Below are 16,005 nucleotides of genomic sequence, written 5' to 3' on the forward strand. Positions count from 1 at the left end.
ATCTTACTCATTGTGCTATTTTCTAGGTTGGTTTCTGTACCAGTTTAATATTTTTATATAATTTTACTTTTCATATATGTTTGAATATCCTCTTCCTGGAAAACATAAATAAAACTGATATAAAAACAACAAAAACCTGTTAGTGTCAAAAGTCATCTTCATCATCTATCATGTAAAGTTGGATACGGCTGTCACGTTTATCCTCAACATTAAGCATATAACAACATTAAAATCCTGTGGCTATGCAGCTTTTCGTGAAACTCTAAAACTTGATAGAATCTTCTCATTCATTTTCCCAGAAATATTAAAAAATATACTATCATCAATTAAGTCCTCCTTCATTCTGTAGTGCCTAGGGCTAACTGTTGCAGTCTTCTGAAGAAATTCCATAATTTTTTAGAGCAAGGGGGCTATAAGACTCACTTCTTGCACAATTAATTAAAAACAACATAATAGTAAAATTAACAATAGCAGATATAAATCATAGATGGTTGGATGGATGGAGACAGGACCAAAAAGGAGACTCAAATTATGTAATGTTAGAAAAACATTTTAAATAAAATGCAAAAGGGCTAATTGATGAATTTTATTGGCTGAGGTTTCCCAGTTTCTTCAATAAATATTTATTTAAAGTTATTGGTTTTCTTGTGAAATTGTTTAAATTCATTCTGGCCTGTATGTTGAAGTTGGAATCGTAAGGGAAATCAATGAACACTGCTGCTTCCTCTGAAACTCTGACTGAGAGCTGTGGTTCTCAGTGAAGAGACATCAATTGTATAACAACAGCTATTCAACTTCAAGTCCAGGCAAAGCACTGCAAGCAATTCACTGACAGCTAGCAGGAAAGAGGCAATGAATTTTAACCATCCTGAGATATAAGAGAGAATCCACACCCTCGTACCAACAATCAACAACTTTATAAGACTTCAACCAAATATTCAGTAAACTTTCTTATCTAAGCCTGCCATACTGTGCGTCTAAAAGCCACTTGGCTAAACTCAAGCCTTGAATTCAGAATGCCAAGTTATTTCTTTAGGAATTTCTGTTGAAACCACCTGCCAAGATCAATTATGTTCTCTCATTGAGATTCCCATGAGGGATCATAAATCTCCTTTGGACAGAATTCCTCCAACTTTTAACTATTTCTTTTCATTTTCTTTTATTTATTTTGTCAAACAATTATAGGTGGTTTATCATTACTTAGATAAGTAATGATAAAAAGTAACAAAATAAGACAATAGGACAGGGATGGTAGGCACAGTGGTGCGCTTATGCACGCCCCTTACAGACCTCTTAGAAAGGGGGAGAGGTCAATTGTAGATAGTCTAAGGTTAAAGGTTTTGGGGTTAAGCGTAGAAACCACAGAATCAGGTAGTTCATTCCAGGCGTTGATTACTCTGTTGCTGAAGTCGTCTTTTTTGCAGTCAAGTTTGGAGCAGTTGACATTTAATTTAAATTGATTTCGTGCTCGTGTGTTGTTGCAGTTGAAGGTGAAGTAATCGTTAACAGGTAGGACATTTTCGTATATGATTTTATGAACTATAATTAAGTCGGAACGGAGACAACGGAGTTGTAAGTTGTGTAAACCAAGAATTTCAAGTTTGGTGGAGTAAGGTATTTTGTTGTGAGAAGAGGAGTGAAGGACTCTTCTTGTGAAATATTTCTGGACTCTCTCAATTTTGTTGATGTCAGATATGCAATGTGCGTTCCATACAGGTGAGCTATATTCTAGGATTGGTCTGACAAATGTTTTGTAAACTCTTGTTAGCAGTTCAAAATTACCAGAGAAGAAGCTGCAAAGGATTAGGTTAACAACTCTTAAAGCCTTTTTGGCAATGTTGTTGCATTGGGCTCTAGGACTTAGGTCATTGGATATGAGTACTCCAAGGTCTTTGACAGATTGAGGGTTATCAATAAGTTCTATTCCTCCATGTTTATATTTAGTATTCTGATTCTTTTTACCAATGTGTAAGACAGAGCATTTAGTGGTGGAGATTTGAAGTTGCCAGGTTTTAGACCATTTTGCTATGTGGTCAAGGTCTTTTTGAAGGGTAACAGTATTGTCAGTGGTATTAAATAGTTTGACATCATCTGCAAAGAGAACACAATTGCTAGTGATGCAATCGCAAAGATCGTTTATGTATAGTATGAATAGTGTGGGTCCTAAAACATTACCTTGGGGGACACCACTGTTAACAGGAGCAGGAAGAGAAGTGGTAGAATCAACCTAGTGTAGTTATTTTTCATTGGTTAAGCATCTTTTGAATTTGAGCATACTAATGGTGAATTGATAGCAGTGTTCCGATATTTGAGGAGCTTCCATAAAGAAGAGGGAGTCTATCTATTTTCCAAAGCACCTGAAGGCAAAACCAGAAGCACAAGAGGTAAACTGAAAAAGAGAGAAGCACCCAAGAACTAAAGAGAAATTTCCTGACAGTGAGAACAATCAGCCAGTGCAAAAGCTTGCTTTCAGAAGTTTGTAACACGTGTGCTACAACAGTGGCAGGGAGATTGGACAGACATTTGCCTAAAAAGGTATAGAGTCTCCTGCTTGAGCAGCACCAGAAGACCTCCAAGGTTCCTTCCAACTCTGTGTTTCTGTAAAAATATGTTATGAAAAGGTACAGAGTTATAGGAACCTAAACTATTGACTTGTTTAATTATTGGTCTAAAAGAAACATACTATCCTTAGTGACATGTATTTCCCATCACTATTAAGATATAATGCAAAATATTTTACAGGAAATCTAAACTAATAAAATACTCTTTTACTTATAATCTTCTTTATTATGGAATTTTATTTCTGCATCTTCTAAGCCAATATTTTTCAACTACAGCATTTTTAAGATGTTTGGACCAACCTTCAGAATTCTGCATCCACTGTGCTGAGGAATTTTGGAATTGAAGTCCATACATCTTAAAGATGCTGAAGTTGAGAATACTGACTTAGACCAGTAGTGGGTTCTAAATCCTGTCACTACCAGTGAAGGGCCACCAATTTTTTTACTACCACACTGTGCATGTAGCTTATACAGGATGCCCTGCATTTTCTTTCAACATTTTTCAGTGAAAATTGGGTACTCTGGGATGGAGCTCCATTTTTACTACCCCACTACATTCCCCACTGTCCGGGCAGCAGCCCACCCCTGGTCGCTACTGATTCGTGCATGTGCTTGTGTTGAACCAGGCCAAACCAGGAGCAAACAACTGCTGGTTTAGACCAATGTGGATTTTCCTCCAATGTGAGCCATGGTGGTGCTGTGATTAGAATGCAACATTGCAGGCTAATTCTGCTGACTGCCTGCAGTTTGGCAGTTGGCTCAAGGTTGACCCAGTCTTCCAAAGTCAGTAAAATGAGGACCCAGATTGTTTGGAGAAGGCTGGCATACAAATCTAATTAATAATAATAATAATAATAATAATAATAATAATAATAATTAGTGAAATATGAAGATCTAAAAATCGAGCTGCAACAACTCTGGCATAAACCAGTGAAAGTAGTCCCAGTGGTACTTGGCACGCTGGGCGCAGTGCCAAAGGATCTCAGCGGACATTTGAAAACCATTGGAATTGACAAAATCTCCATCTGTCAATTGCAAAAGGCCGCTTTACTGGGATCGGCAAACATAATTCGCCGCTACATCACGCAGTCCTAGGTGCTTGGATAGCGCCCAACTGGTGATGAAATGTGAAATCCAGCATAGTGATCTCGTTTTCCTGAGTTGTACTGACATAATAATAATAATAATAATAATAATAATAATAATAATAATAATAATAATAATAATACTCTATGAACTGCTTAGAGAGGTCTGTAAAGCATTGTGAAGCAGTATATAAATCTAAGTGCTATTGCTATACTAGTGCATAAAGCAGGGGAGTTGTAAATTGTGGTTTTGTAATTAGCCATAACCTTTAAATACAGTTCTTCACCAAATGCCTATTAATGTGAAATTCATCTTCTCATCATGATGAACATATACATGATACTGAACTTAGGCCCCCAAATGACTTGCATTCATATTGGTTACTTAGAACAATTCTCAAGTTATTTCCTTTCCAATCTTTCCATGGAAACCAGTTACTCTGGGACTAGGTGGATTAAAATGGGATCATTGATTGAACTTTCTCTTGATTTATTGGCATTTTGTCTCATCCCACAATCAGCTACACTGAAAAGGTCATAGTAGATTAACTATGACTATACTACAATTACAAAAAAAGAATGGTACTATCATGTAGAAAAGCAACTCAATTAAAATTATCTCTGTAAAAAAATTCCTTTTGTGGCCAGATGTAACCTGCCACATCATTTACTGCTAAATTTGAACAAGACATACACAATGGATTCATTTACACAATTACTTGTGAATTAATCCTTCTTCCTTATGAAAATGTACTTTCTGTAGCTCTAATTCATTTAAATTTTTGGTATTATTCCTTTGTTGATAATTTTACATGCTTTTATTTTGTTGTAACTTTAGATAACTAATATAATTTTAGTATTGTCAATATAATTTAATGTTGGCTGTATCCTGGATCTCACTTATAGATGTTAGGGTTTTTTTATAAATGTATTTTTACTCTAAAATTGTATGTGTGTATGTATATGTGCTTGTGTGTGTGTCTACAACTAAAATACATTGAATTGAATTGAAAAAATATTGCTGCATTTAACCTGTTAGGAAACAGGTTAAGCTGCCCCGAGTCTTCAGAGAAGGGTGGCATACAAATCTAATTAATACATACATACATACATACTTACATACATACATACATACATACATACATACATACATACATACATAAATATTTCATTATTTATTTATTTATTTATGTATCCATTCACTTATTATTTATCCATTCACCCACTCACTCTTGGCAGCTCACAGTGATAAAAATATGATCATCAAGTAAAAAAAAATCTTATAAGTTCATTAAACTTTATAAAAGGATAAATTGGCTGATATTCTAAAAGCAATCTGGAAAAGCAGTTTTCATCTTATTTGGGAAAGCCAATAATGTTGAAATAGGCAGATTTCTAATGGGAACCCATTCCAAAGGGCCAATCTTATCACAGAAAAACAATACTTTTAGCCTTCAGCTCCACTTCCCAAACAAAGAATAGCTACCTTTTTTTCTCTCAACATGATCAAAGCAGTTTGGCTGACTCCAGTAGCAAAATATGGTCCTGCAGGCAATTTAATGCCAGCCATAAATTGCTTTATAAGGTAAACCCAGCATTTCAAAATGCCCCTAAGAGCTAATTGAAGGCCATTGCATTTGGACCACTGCATTCAGTACCAACTGAATGCAATTCAAAGTGTTGGTCATGAACTTTAAAGCCCTACATAGCATGAGACCAGATTACCTCTGGAACCACCTGCTACTGCACGAATCCCAGTGACTGATAAGGTCCCACAGAGTTGGCCTTTTACAGGTCCCGTCGACTAAACAATGTCGTTTGGCTGGCCCCAGGGGAAGAGCCTTCTCTGTGGCGGCCCCGGCCCTCTGGAACCAACTCCCCCCGGAGATCAGAACTGCCCCCACCCTCCCTGTCTTTCGTAAACTACTGAAGACTCATTTATGCCGCCAGGCATGGGGGAGTTAAGATATTTCTTCCCCCTAGGCCATTACAAGTTATGCATGGTATGTTTGTGTGTATGATTGGTTTTATTATAAGGGTTTTTAGTTGTTTTATTAATTGGATTTCTATATGCTGTTTTTATCATTGTTGTTAGCCACCCCGAGTCTGCGGAGAGGGGCAGAATACAAATCCAATAAAGCAAAACAAACAACTTAAGCTTCCAGGAATCTTTAAAGCAACCTCAAGTAGAGTATGTGGCATAAGCTAATCAGGTGCCGAGCCATTGCAGTCAATACAGCTGACTCAGGGTTTTTTTTAAGTCCAGCCTTTATAGGAGACAGTTCAACAACCCAACACAAAATGACCAAAGAAGAAACTGGAGACTGCATGGGTGTGCCCATCATAGAATAAAGAACTGAAATATGCCATTTTGACTAAGAATATGTATCCCTAACAAAATGTTTTATTACCCCATTCATTTTCATTGTTGAATATTTCATTTCCATACTTTAGAATGATATTTTTGTGGTTTTTTGCTGAAATTGTATCAGTCTCAGCATGCAGTGTGGAGAAACAAAAATTTTCAAATGAGTTATTATATGTTTCTGGGACAGTAGGCTGACAAAATACAGCTAATCCTCTACTCACAACCACAATTGAGCCTAAAATTTATGTTTCTCAGTGACATATTCATTGGAGGTTTGCCCCATTTTATGACAAGAAGTGGAGAGGTACTGTGTGGGGATATGGAGAGACAGCATGAAATAAAAATAAAAATAATTGAGCTTTTCTTCTTTGCAAACTAAAAATCCAGGAGCCAAATACAAAACTGACCATATTCTATTCAGGTTATACAAAGTTCAATTAAGCAGTTTTTAGATCCACAGTGTAAGGGGCTGCTTCTCAAACCTAAGTAAATTACCCAAAATTTACAAAAAGTTGTTTTCCTTTGGGTAACAACATACAAACCCATTACTCTATCACAGGGACTTTAATTTATTTAAAGTGTATTACCTGTATTGTGAACAAAGGATTCTTGGATAATTCAGTTTGAGGCATGAAAGAAAATGTTCAGCAACCACTGGCATAAATTGTTGCAAATTCTTAGATGAAAAGGGTCATCATATGAAGTAGCGTAGCAATAGCAACAGCACTTAGACTTATATATCTCTTCATAATGTTTTACAACTCTCTGTAAGTTGTTTACAGAGTCATAATATTGCCCCCAACAATCTGGGTCCACATTTTACTGAGCTCAGAAGGAGGAAAGGGTGAGTCAATCTTGTGTCAGTGTTCCAAGTAACACTCCCAACCAGTTGATCAGGATCAAGCTACAGGCTGTGGGCAGAGTTAGCCTGCAATTCTGCATTTTCACCACTGTGCCATCACTTAATGCCAATCTTCTAGCGAGTAACACTAGACTGCAAAAATCATTCTTTTGTATTGTTGTTGTAGGCTAAGTTTAGAATTTTTCCTTTCATTTAAAATATTAATTTTACTACTAGTAATACTACTGTGATTCTAGTTGACCTCTCCAGCTGTTCAAAACTTTTAAGCCAAAAACTTAAGCATTAAACTTATTCACCTGAAAGGATCTGAATTTTATGTATAGGTTTTACATGACATGATCTGAAAGCAATGCCTACAAATAAAAAAATACAGTTGTGAGAGGAACAATAAAATAATTTTAATAAACTCTTTTCCATCAGACTTTCAAAGGTTGTTTGAAAAAAATTCTGTCTTTAATGATGTTTTGTGACCTTCCTTTCTCCTCTCCTCTTTCTTTAAGATATTTGAGCAGTTTGTTAAGACGAGAATAAGAGAAGAATATAAGGAAAAGAAAAACAAATTACTGCTAGCCAAAGAAGAGTTTAAAAAGCTGCTTGAGGAATCTAAATTGTCACCCAGGTATGAAGCAACTTTTGAATACAGGTCCTTTGAATGGAACATAATTTGAATGTGGGTTTTGACTAAACTGAGATTATGCCAGAAACCAAGCTTCTGAATATGAATGTATCACTTAGAATGCTGGACACAAATATCTGTTGTCTTCTGATTAACTGAGACCTTGTGAGACTTTCAAATCTCACAAATTTCAATATTCTTGCAAAAGTCTACATGATGCTTCACATATATACTTCATGAATTTTGGGGAGATCTTTTTTAAAAAGCTTATTCCACAATGTTTGCATAAATTTGCATGTTAAAACTTGGCACCTGGAAATATTTTGCCAGCTTTTTAATAGATGGTGCAATACATAAAGGTACTTTCAGTGGCAACTTAAATCATGGATAAATTCTTAGAACTAGTGGTGCTTATTATACTCTATTATTCATTCTATTCTATTATTATTATTATTATTATTATTATTATTATTATTATTATTATTATTATTCACTATTTCTTTTTTCAAAGAAAATACCCCAGATCTTCTGTCATTATTCTATTACAGCTAAGGCCAAATTTTCAAAAGGTTGACTGTTAGTATTAACCACCTCTGCAATCTTTCGTCTTAAGATCTAAATTATACAGGAAAGACTGAACTCCAGATCCAGTATAGGTTTTTTGTATATAAAATACATGGAGAAAGTGCATAGTTTATTTCAAGAACATACAGTATTTGATATCTGCAGCTACCTAAGTGCAGTAACCAATAGGTTAATGAAGATCTAATTCATTGTCATGCATTATAAGCAAGTTGAACTAAATCTATTATCTCAGTATATAAATATACTGAACAGACAAAATCTATCACTGTACTTTATTATGCTTTGCAGTAGCAGATCCAGTTACAAGTATGATTAATGCATGCAGTATGCCCAAGTACACTTTATTATATTATAAAAACAGTAAAGTCTTTTCTGCTTTCTGAAAAAAATTCAAATTATATCCACACAAAAATTTATCATTTCTAATGGTGACTGCATACTAAACATAAGATTTTGAAATGTTGCCTGTTTTATTTAGATATTTTCCATGATCCTTCATGGCAAGAAGGATATAAGAATGTTATATAAACTTATGATTCTTATTTACAATTTTATTAATCATCAAGATAGTTTAAGATGAAATATTTGTATTACAGAGATTAAAAAAACCATTTTGCTCATAGTTTGAATAATTTTGTCAACCTCCATATGTCAATGAAGGGAATAATTTTCAGATTTTAACAATGTATTATACATTTTTCTATATGGAAAATATTGAAGAATTATTCAATACCTATAGGAGAAATAACAGTAGCTATGATAATAATTTATATTATATTATATATAAACTATGTTGAGGGTTTTTATTATTTTCGGTTTCACTATGTTATGGTGTTTTCACCATTATGGTTCATATTGATGACACCCAATAGTTATGAGAAAAGAAACATAGGACAGACTGCTAGATGTTTGAGTTTTTAAACTCAATTTTATTTATTTTATTTATCTTTGTCAAGTATGTATTGATAGTATACAAAGATATGACATTGTTTATATATATTATATTGGTACTAATAATAGAAATATTAGGACAGGGATGGAAGGCACATGGTGCATTTTTGAATGCCCCTTACTGACGTCTTAGGAATCGGGTGAGGTCAACAGTGAATAGTCTAAGGGTAAAGTTTTTGGGTTTTGGTGATGATACTACAGAGTCAGAAAATGAGTTCCATGCATTAACTACTTGGTTGCTAAAGTTGTGTTTCTTACAGTTGAGTTTGGAGTGGTTTACTTTGAGTTTGTATCTGTTGTGTGCCTGTGTTTTGTTGTGGTTGAAGCTGAAGTAGTCGCTGACAGGAAGGACATTGTAGCAGATGGTTTTGTGGGCTATGCTTAGGTCGTATGCTTAGGTTGTAGTTTTAAGCTTTCTAAACTTTCTAAGCCTAGAATTTCGAGTCTGGTTATGTAGAGTGTTCTGTTGCGTGTGGAGGAGTGGCTGGCTCTTCTCGTGAAGTATTTCCTGTATATTGTGGATTTATGTCTGAAATGCAGTGCTGTATTCAAGGGTTGGTCTGGCAAAGGTTTTGTATGCACTGGTTAGTAATATGATGTTACTGGAGAAAAAGCTACATTGAATTAGGTTAACAACTCTTGAAACCTTTTTGACGATGTTGTTGCAGTGGGCTTTGGCACTTAGGTCATTTGATATAAGTATTCTGAGGTCTTTTACAGAGTGAGGGTTGTCTGTAAGGTGCTGTTTATTTAGCTTGTATTTAGTATTCTGATTTTTTTTTGTCAATGTGTAGGACAGAGCATCAGATGTTTGACCATTCTGACACAAAGTCAAAGTCTTTTTGGAGGATAGTTGTGTTATCTGTAGTGTTGAAAAGTTTTACATCATTGGCAAAGAGAATGCAGTTGCTTGCAATGTGATTGCAAAGATCATTTATATAGAGTATGAAGAGTGTTGGCTGAAATACGCTGCCTTGGGTACGCAGCTGTTAACAGGAACAGGATTAGATATGCGCTCCCTATTTTGACGAAGTTATCAAGTCATGTAGGAATCCTGAGATGCCATAGGATTTCAGTTTTAGAAGTAGTTTGACATGAACCACTGAGTCGAAGGCTTTGCAGAAATCTATGTAAACTGCATCTATTGATTTGTCCTAGTCAAGATGTGAAGTTCATATGTTTTTTCAGTGAAGGAGTTTCAGGTTACAAGATAATTTTTTTCTGAAGCCAAATTGTTTGTTAGAGAATAGGTTGTTAGTTTCTACGTGGGGGTAATTGATTGGTTTATGACCACTTCCATGACTTTCCATGTTAGGCAGCATAGAGAGACTTGGTCTGTAATTTTCAACTACACTGGAATCTCCTTTTTTGCAGATGGGGATGACCATGGCTGATGACCATAGCTTTGGTAGTAAACTGGTCCTGAATGATTTTTAAAAGATAATGCTTAGTGGTTCAGCTATGGTTGTGGAGAGCTTTTTTAGGAAGTATGGACATAGACCATCAGGCCCAATTGATAGAGAAGATTTTAGATCACATAGTGCTTTTTCAATATTGTCTTCTGTGAAGTCTATTTGTGTTAAGTCGTTGTGAGTGTTTGAGGTGCGAATAGGGAATTTTGGGGATAAGCTGTTGCTGTTCACAAAGACTGAGCCAAAGAATGTGTTGAAGAGGTTAGCTTTGCTTGATTAATCATAGCATTCCTTGTTGTTGGGTCCTTTTAGTGGTGGGATGGGTCTTGAGTCATTGAGTTTGTTATTTACAAAGTTGTAGAAAGCATGATTGGATTTGGTGCGTATGAGGTTTTCCTCTTGTTTGCTATGATATTTGAAGCATTCTGTCTTTATTTGGTGGCATATTTTTGTAGCGGTTTTTAAAGTTGGCTACATAGCCTTTTTTCTTTTTCCACCAGAGGGATTTTTTGATTTTTGGGATTGTAGTTTCCTTATTGAGATAGATGGGTTGTTTTTCATGGTAATGGTGGTTATTAGAGGTATGTGTAGTCTGATAGTTCTTTTGGCTTTGAACAAGATATTTATACCTAGGATATAAATGTACTAAAAATAATTAGAGACAGTTAGGTCTAGTGGTTAAGGCAACAAGCAGAAACTGGGAAAAACATGAGTTCTACTCATGCATTAGGCAGGAAGTCAGCTATGTATAAGCAACCCTAGAAAGAAGCTAATGTCAAAATACTTCAGAAATATTGCCAAGAAAGGATTTTAGGATACTTTTGTCTAGACAGTCATCAGGAGTCAAAAGCTGAAGGGAGGGAGGGAGGGAGACAGAGATTTTGCAATAGCCTTTCCCCAAGAGTGGGATCGGAATGGAGATTTTGCAGTATTCTTCCCTTGCCATGCCTACCAAGCAATGCCCACCAAGCTGCACCACACCCACCAAGCTATGCCTCTAGAACTGGTAGTGAAAATGTGTGGATTTTACCACGGCTCTGTGGCCTTTCTACTTACATCCATATCCCTTACCACTGAATGCTAATTCCAAGCCTAGATGATTTTGACACTTTATTTGTTTTGGGTTTGTGGGCATTGGGCACACTTCCAAGCTAATCACTGGGTCCTTATCTCCTTTCATTTTTAAAATTTTTATTTATTTTGTCCAATACACAATAATATACAATGAAGCTTATAGAGGTATAGTAGAGAAGATATAGGAGATATAAGAGAGACTATAGGACAGGGGACGGAAGGCACTCTAGTGCACTTATGTATGCCCCTTTCTATATTTTTAAGTAATATCAGCTGGCAGATAGTCAAATCAAGTCAAAGTTTATTTGACAAATCAAAGACCAGAAATAAGAGCACATAAGACATATTTTCACAGTTTAAAATAATTCCACAGGATGACAGTTAATATTGCAGCAAACTAGCTTCTTGTATTGTAAAGTGAACCAGTTATTATCTCTATTCTATTACCTCTAGCAGGAACATTTTGCAAGCCTTCCTTTTTAAAGCTAAGACAAACATGTTCGGCATTACTCTAGAAGTATGAAATTTATCTCTGTCAAAATCATGGGGGAAAAGACCCCCTCCTTTTTTTCCAAATGAATATTTTCCAGCTACTAGGAAGCAAATATACCAAGGGAAACCTGGATTGTGGGTGGAGAGTTGTTTCAAAAAGGGATCAGAAATTCATTAGATTCATCAATTTTTTCCTGCAATACTTCAAAAAACAGGCAACTTTAAATATGACAATTCCTTCTAAATTCCCCACTTTTGGTGGTTTTCATGGAATGCTAAAAATTATTACATGATGGCATCAAGCAGGCCCTGCCCATATGATTAAAGTCTTGCCTATTTATTATGGGCCTTGTATGTGTAAATCACAGACACACAAATAAAAACAGATTTTTAGCTGTGTGGTCTTATGTAAGTTACATAAAGTCAATCACTGAAATTTAAGCCAGAATTTCCATATGTCATACAAACTTTTTGTTTAGCCATACAAATTATTTCACAGATTTTCCTATATATGTTAGTACTTTTCTATATTTCCAGAGAGCGTAACACTTGAAAATCAAAAGATGGTACCAGTTCTTATGAAAATCTTGGCCTTTGAAAACATTATGCTGCTGTATGAGAATCTTTGCTTATTCTTTGATTATAGAAGGAAAGAAGCCATGTTGTCAAACTCTTAATTTTTGAGAAACCCATCTTTATCTTAATTACGTTGGCTCATCCACAGTGAATTAATTATTCCTCTAGGTTCTATTAATCAATAAATAAGTCTATTATGTGAAAATGTAATAATGATTAAGGATGAGGAGCCAAACGGATCTATTAATTTTTGAAATTTTTTGACTTTAATCTTTCAATTTCCATCATTTCTGTGGCAGGAAAAAGATGCAGTAAGAATGATTTCAGTAGGAAAAAAACCTCATGCATGTTTAAGAAAGAGCCAAAGAGTATAAGCACCTATCACAGGTTCCAAACCTCTGATCCTAATGATCTACCTGAGGGGTGTCAAACTCAAACTTAGATCTGGCCCATGTGGCTGTCCTGAAAACAATGAAGGACCCATCTGTGGTGCCTCTGCCAGCGGAAATGGAGCTTGGAGGGCTGGGTCCTTTTTCATTGGTAGATGGTTGCAGAAGACCATCCTGGCTCAAAATGGAGCTTACCATGTGTGGCTCTCCTGAACTCTTTTGCTGGCGGAGGGTTGCAGGTAGCTGAAAATGGAGTTTGCGAACCCATTTTTGCTGGCAGAGAATTCTGGCTACTCAGCCTCCCCAACATCAGTGACACCAAGCTGGCCACCTCCCCTGAACTCAAATACAGCCTTGATATGGCCCTCAATGAAATTGAGTTTGACATCCTTGACCTATTCAGATTGGATCCTGAAACATTATCATGGGACATGTATATTTGCCTTCATTAGTAAACTTCTATTGACATAGCTTGCATCTGTATGAGAATCCTTGCTTATTCTTTGATTCTTTCCCATTCTAGAACCACCTTTAAGGAGTTTTCAGAGAAATATGGCACAGATCAACGTTTTCGATTGGTTCAGAAAAAGAAAGACCAAGAGCATTTTTTCAACCAGTTCATACTTATCCTTAAAAAGAGAGACAAAGAGAACAGAATAAGGCTACGGAAAATGAGATAAAAAGGAAACCTGCAATAAAAATGCAAGTCAAACAGTACACCTACAGTGGAGAAAATGAATGGCATGCATTTTAATATCATCTTTTGAGTTTTTTACTCCCAGCAATTAGAGGGGAAAAAAATAAGAAAATCTGAAGAGCCATTTTAGCACACAAAGTTCTGTCTGTTGTATGTGGAAGACTGCACTGCAGAAATCTGTAGTATATTTCATTCTCAGAGACTTAATGTTTCATATTGAAGCTCTCTTTTTGTACAACATTCAAATTTGATGCGTTTCTAATTACATGATATGTCAGTCCCTTAATTGTTTTAATAATTTATGCAAATTATTTGTACTATACACAAAATTGAAATCCAGTGTGATTTGTTATTCAGAAGAAGCAGATGCCATCCATAATAATATCAAGAATTTTTTTTAACCATTTAAGAAAAAAAAAGTAACTCTATACTTCTCTGCACATTTATTTGGAAATAAGTCCTGTTGACTTCACCAATACTTGCTCCCAAATAAAAGTGGTTATAAATGGTGCACAGTTATGTTTCGGCAGCTTTGTACATTAAAAGAAATGGTTTAAAGGTCCAGTGATACTGAAGAAATCATTATTCAATGTTCATAGGTCTAAGTCTAGTTTTCTGAGTCGTAGTAGTAATAGGGTATTAATTGTAATCATAGTGAAGATGTGAAAATCCTGGCATCTTTCCTGTAGAACAGTGTATAAATCTTTACCAAAAAAAAAAAAAGCTTTGTAATTAAATTATTCTCAATAATGCTCTGGGCACATCAAGAAGAGCAGCACTTCTATATTAAAAGCTATTATAAAGAAGTTATTTTGTAAACCCATCCTACTAATATTTGAGTTATTTTTATTGTATGCGAAGAGTTTGCATGAGATCCGTCTCATCTTTGTATAATCAAAGATTTTAATCTTTTTTTAATTAATAAATATTTTAAGACTATTGGTCTTGTTATTTTTCCAAATGATTGAAATCATGACTAAAATGGCAACTTTATTTTGCATTTAGTTGAAGACTGAAGAATAAGTACAGAAAAGAAAAACTCTAATTATTTATTTTTATTATATTTTATTTTTATTTTCTAGCCCAATGTCCTTTAATTTGGTCCCTCCAATAGTAAGCAGTTCGATGTCTACTTCTATAGTTCCAAACACCTCAAAGTACATAGAGTCTTCAACTTACAATCATTCATTTAGTGACTATTTGAACTTAAAGCTGCACTGAAAAAAGTGATCAGTCCCCACATTTAAAAACATTGCAGCATCCCCATGCTTGCATAATTAAAATTTGGGCACTTGACAACTGGCATTTATTTATGTATCAGGTACAAAAAAAACAACAACCTCCCAACAAAAAACCCACCAACAAAACAAAACCCAGGGACACATGTGAGAGTTCTAATTAATTGACTATCACAGCCAATGCACAGGATTAGCACTTGGACAGATAAGCTTTAACTGCATTAAAGTAGGATTGGACTTCATTGTATTGTGGTTATGTAATGATTCTAAACTAATGTCTCATTTAACTCCTCCCCGTGGCTCTGCTAGTCTCTCTCCTACATTGTGTCACTTACAGCAACATAGGGCCTCATGATCACCATTTGGAGTCTACTCTCATCATGGCTTTCAACAAGCAAGGTCAATGGGGAAAGGTGTAATGACTGTATGAATCATTTAACAATTGGGATAATTCACTAGCAACAACAGCAAAAAAAGAGGTGCAAATAGCCTTACTTAGCAACTGCAATTGTAGTTGTAAATTGAGAATGTGTGACCCTGTAATCTTCATTTAGCAATCACAATTGGGACTAGCAATTTGATTGTTATATAAAACAACATTGTTCATGATCTTACTTTGGTTTTTCTATGCTTATAGACCGTTAAGGTTGTAAGTGTATACTGGGGGGTATATAGTTTTTAGTCAATGATGGGGCTGCACCTTTCCATTCAAAACTAGTGCATAACTTGTGAGTAATCTTGGTCACATAGCTCCTATTCAAGGAACAAATGACATTAGATAGTTCACTGAGAACCATCTAATGTACCAGCTGCACTCATTCAATTGGAAAGTTCTTCAGATGGTCACTCATTCCCTACATAGATAGACTGCTGTAATGTGCCCTGCATATTGGATCTTTGCTTGAAGCTCACCTTGATCGTGGTTTCAAATTGATCATGTCATGCACATGGCATCATGTGATGTATCATGACATTTTTTGTCTTTATGGACCTGGGGTGGGTATAATAATAATTAATATTAATAATTTATTAAATTTGTATGCCGCCCCTCTCCGAAGACTCAGGGCAGCTCACAACAATAATAAAACAATATTACAAT

The 16,005-nt window shown here is 35.3% G+C and overlaps 1 protein-coding gene across 1 annotated transcript in view; it reads left to right on the plus strand.

Annotated features, from left to right (window-relative positions):
- The window catches only part of TCERG1L (transcription elongation regulator 1 like), a 247,800-nt gene extending 233,260 nt beyond the window's left edge, over positions 1–14,540 (plus strand). Inside the window, exons 12-13 of the mRNA XM_070754209.1 lie at positions 7,377–7,495; positions 13,495–14,540. Of these exons, the coding sequence (XP_070610310.1) occupies positions 7,377–7,495; positions 13,495–13,651 (276 nt within the window). The 3' untranslated portion in view covers positions 13,652–14,540. The remainder of the gene's footprint in view (positions 1–7,376; positions 7,496–13,494) is intronic.
- Positions 14,541–16,005: the final 1,465 nt, after the last annotated feature.

Source organism: Erythrolamprus reginae, chromosome 5 (genome assembly GCF_031021105.1).
Source record: "Erythrolamprus reginae isolate rEryReg1 chromosome 5, rEryReg1.hap1, whole genome shotgun sequence".
Taxonomy (NCBI): domain Eukaryota; kingdom Metazoa; phylum Chordata; class Lepidosauria; order Squamata; family Dipsadidae; genus Erythrolamprus; species Erythrolamprus reginae.